Raw genomic sequence first — 4668 nt, 5'->3', positions numbered from 1 at the left:
CACACTGGGGCCTATCATGGGGAGGGGGGAGGAGGGAGGGATTGCATTGGGGAGTTATACATGATATAAATGATGAATTGATGGGTGCTGACGAGTTGATGGGTGCAGCACACCAACATGGCACAAATATACATATGTAACAAACCTGCACATTATGCACATGTACCCTAGAACTTAAAGTATAATAAAAAAAAGAAAAAAAAAATCTAGTTATAAACAATACCTTAATAAAAACAGAACAGGATCATTTGAATTGTGACAACAATTTGGTATCATATGTGGTTATATTTTGCAAACATTTTTTCTACAAATTACTAAATAAAGCTTTTCTTTTGAATTACATAATAGCAAAAAATAAATATACAATGAGATCATTAAAGATCTCTGAGCTAAGATGATTTCATTATTGGTTGTCTTCACACACCATTAATTCCAAATCAAAATTTTCCCGTGTTTTTGGTAGAGATTAAATTGCCATCTACAGTTGTACAATAGTGATTTCATTAGAATCACCCTGTGTCAAAAGTAAAAGCTCCATTTCTATTATATCTTGTTATTAAATGTTTATTGAGAGCTATATTATTATCTGGGATATAGTTGTGTTTTTTTTTTTCAAAATAAAAATTTTTAAATTGCATGAGTTTAATTAAATTAATAAGCAAAAGCAAGTTGCTGTGATCAAACAAAAGTAGTACACTGACTTTGGAAAAACTATTGTAGTTGATTGACAAACTGTTCTACGTACAAATCTATACATATTATGGAATGAGTGAATAATAAAGATATAAGAATAAGTAAATTTAGAATGTTAATGTAGGAGAAGGAATGATAGACTCCAAATTCCTGGCTACAAATACTATCTTATATAAAAGGTCTTATCTTTATATCCTTTATAAAATCTTTAGATGCCATCAAAATATGGTCTGAAATATGGCAAATACCAGCTGATTTAACAAAACAATTAAATATTTGTTATTTACTCAAAATGTTCACACCAGAGAAATAAAAGTTAAAATGTATCCTCTAAAAGACTAGAAATTTTAATACACAATGAATACAAAGAAAATAACATTATCTCTTTAAATTATATATATTCCATTTATTGACCAGAAAATATACTCCAAACCCTTAAATTTACATATTGGTCCAAAATGTTAAAGTCTACAATACATGTAGTTAATGCCTACTTATGCATATAATTAATCTGGTGTAGGTAATGGGATTTTGTGATGAAGCAATCTAGTACAATATCAAATTCCAGATTGTCCTTCCAAAGGAATTTGTTGTTGAAAGTAGGAGGAGGCCCTTACCACATTATTATTCCATCTCTATGTGGTTTGTGGCATGGGTAACAAGTGCCAGCTGAAAATGGGATTTGGACAAACCACTATGAGAGTTATGACATTATCGTATATTTTCTCAAAATGAGCCAGTCAGGATAGCATGTCCAAGTCTATGTGGTTTGTTGCATGGGTAACAAGTGTCAGCTGAAAATGGCATCTGAATAAACCACTATAACAATTATGACATTATTGTATCTTTTCTCAAAAGGAGCCAATTAGTACAGCATGTACACAGTTTGGTTGTTTCAGCATACAAAATCATATCTAGAATTATTGATGAATCATTTGTGAGATAAAGTTGGTTTGGCATTTGCAGGAAAGAACTAATTATTTTTATGGCATGGGCTTTAGTATAACCATTCTGAAATTACAAGAATAAAATCAGCAACAGTTAACATTACAGTTAATGAGTTAATTAAAGTTAGTCAAAGTTAATGAGTTAATTAACATTACAGAGTTAACAGATAAGAAACATACACAATTCTGAGTGATTCTCTAAGGAGAATGTCTATGTCCAGTTCTTGAAAGTTTTTGTTTCGTTGTGAACATAATGATAGCTAAGTTCCAATGGGATGGAATTTAGTATTATTACTCATGTGAAATCTGAAGCATAAAGCATTGTAGAAGGCCTTACAATTTATAATGGAAAGGTTGTTTTTAAACATACCGGATTCTTTCTGTTTCACCACTAGCTACGGGCTTTCCATCTTTAAGCCATTGAATAAGTGGAGTAGGAATGCCATTTGCATTGCAGACCAGCTCAACATTTTCTCCTAGAAGGACACTGACATCACTTGGAATTTCAGCACCAGCAACACTTGGAGGAACTTTGGAGAAATAATTAGGAATTTCATTAACAAGACACAGGATATAAATTCTAATAAATATAACAGAGTCATAAAACAATATGCCATTTCTAGTTCATATTCTTTGTAGATTATGGTTCAAGATCAAACTATTGTTATCTTCATGAATTACTTTTAAATGATGAAGTTAAAGGAACTCTTCAATATTTCTGGTGCATTTGTAAGTTGATATAATTATTTAGTCATAGAGGCTAGTGATAGAGCTACCTCATGATCACCCTTTCTGGCCAAATTAAATCACTCTTAGATTAAATCCTCAATGGATAGTACAGTTAAAGAACCACAAGCACATAGGTAAGGCAGCTATGCATTTTTTTTGTGTTTTTCTTTTGCTCTTAATTCACTAGACTTACAGACTCTGTCTTATAAAACCTTGGCGTAAAGGTCTGAGGAAAGTATCTAAGTTGGTTATTTCTTTCTCCATTATTGAATTTAATTATTATTTATTCTGAAAAATGGATAGGTTTATTGTAGTTCTGAAGAGCCAATAGTTTCTATTCTCTTTTCTAGTCATCTTTGGTTTTCACTTTGATTTCACTGAGAAATATTGTGTAATAAAAATACTGCCAATGGTATCAGATAGAAACATGTTTGAATTCCTATTCTATATGATGATAGTGATGTGCAGAAAGTAGTTGACACCAGGTCACAAAGCCAATTTTGTACATGTTTTCCCCACTCTGTGTTCAGTAACATCCCTTTGGGAGGTTGAAATCTTGTATATATAAGATCATGGTGGGAATATTTATACCATGGACACTGGCAAACAATTGGCTATGAATCATAATCTTTTTGTCTGGAGAGACAATTCTTAAACGTTTACCAGCACATCACTGAACAATCTCTATAAATCTAATTTTAGTCATTCAGAAAACAATAATTATACCACATTTGCAGAATTTACAGTACTAAAGAAGTTGAGTCAATAAGAACATTAGTAATAAGAGACATCCTAAAATGAGTATCTAATATACAACAAGCACTGGACTAGGTCCTATATACATATATTATTTCTAGTTCTAAGACATAATAAAGTATATAAAAATCTGGTAAAATGTTTAGTTCTACCACATATCTCATGAATTGCATCTGTTATTATTAATGCATTAAACATAATTAAATATGCAACTTCTGATACTGAATCTCTGACTAGCTGTTTTTCCTTTAGCTTCTGAAATCCCAAAGCATCACTAATCATCACAGAAAGACCTACTGATAGCTGTGAAATTAATTCTTCTAATTGTATTTTTTTGGAGTTATCTTTAGCAGAGCACACAACAGATACATAATATTCATAATAGAATTCATAATTTATGAGAAATTATTTCCCTAATAAGACTGTAAGAAAAAGTATTTCAACTCAGTTTCAAGTTAGACTTTCATTTCAGTTTCAATACTGAGCCAAATGTAATAATCAGAGGTTTACTGAAAATCAAAAGAAAACAACTTGTCCCTGAAATGCTTAATACTATGTTGGAACATAGTAGGCATTAATTAAATATTTGATGAACTGCTCCTTATTATCATCTTAAAATAGTATAAGATTCATCATTCATTAAAATTTACCTAATTTACCTGTGGTCAGATCATCATACAACTTCTTTGTTAATTAAATCTTATCTATACCAATGAGAACAGATCTATAAGCTTAGCATCAAAATAAATCATACCAGTTTAAAATAAGTATAACTCCGTAGAATATATACTATAGAAAGATAATAATGGAAGTGGAAATGGAAAATTGGAAAAAGTAGAGATTACCAAACTTCCACTGTTCTTTTTTCCACATTTATGTCCATTTCCATGAAAACAGAATCTACTGGTAAATACAAGACAGAAAACTGATGATAGTTTTTGATGATCTAAAGATATGTTGAATCAATTACTACTGATCCCTTTAAATGTAGATTTTGTACTATAAATGGAATAACAAAGAAATTGAAGATAGATCACAGTGGATAATACATACCTTGAATTGAAAGAAAGTAATATTTCTGGGCTCTTCCCTCCATATTTGAAGCAATACATGTATAGTTTCCACTATCTGAACGCTGGGACCGGGCAATCTGGAGTTTGCTACCTCCAGACAAAATATGAACTTCTAGTGAGTCAGAATTTTCTAGAGGTAGAAACAAAGCACAATAAGACATTTAAAAAACCTTTAACTGCAACATCTCTAAAATTCATGATAAAATGTCTTGCTTTATGTGATAAATGTATTTCTTAAAAGTTCTCCGAGTGTACTTTCATTTTAAATGAGTCTTTTAAAAAAAAGAAAAAAATTCTTTATAAAATGACTAATCATTTTACGATGAGTCTATTTTATAAATTTGTATTTCAGTGCATTAGGCTTCTTGAACTAAACACCCCTATGAGCATGGTACTTAAAATGTGCTATTTTTAAAGTCTAGAGAATTAAGAGTAAAAGAAAAAAAATACACACACACACAAAATGCACA

General features: G+C 30.6%; 1 protein-coding gene across 1 annotated transcript in view; it reads right to left on the bottom strand.

Moving 5' to 3' along the window:
• Positions 1 to 4668, bottom strand: part of HMCN1 (hemicentin 1) — a 460634-nt gene that overhangs the window by 100150 nt on the left and 355816 nt on the right. Inside the window, 2 exon segments of the mRNA XM_017848051.1 lie at positions 2011 to 2170; positions 4179 to 4328. Coding sequence (XP_017703540.1) covers positions 2011 to 2170; positions 4179 to 4328 — 310 coding nt within the window.

This window comes from Rhinopithecus bieti, unplaced genomic scaffold, assembly GCF_001698545.2.
Source record: "Rhinopithecus bieti isolate Rb0 unplaced genomic scaffold, ASM169854v2 scaffold_27006, whole genome shotgun sequence".
NCBI lineage: Eukaryota > Metazoa > Chordata > Mammalia > Primates > Cercopithecidae > Rhinopithecus > Rhinopithecus bieti.
This window is presented reverse-complemented; position numbering and strand designations above follow the sequence as displayed.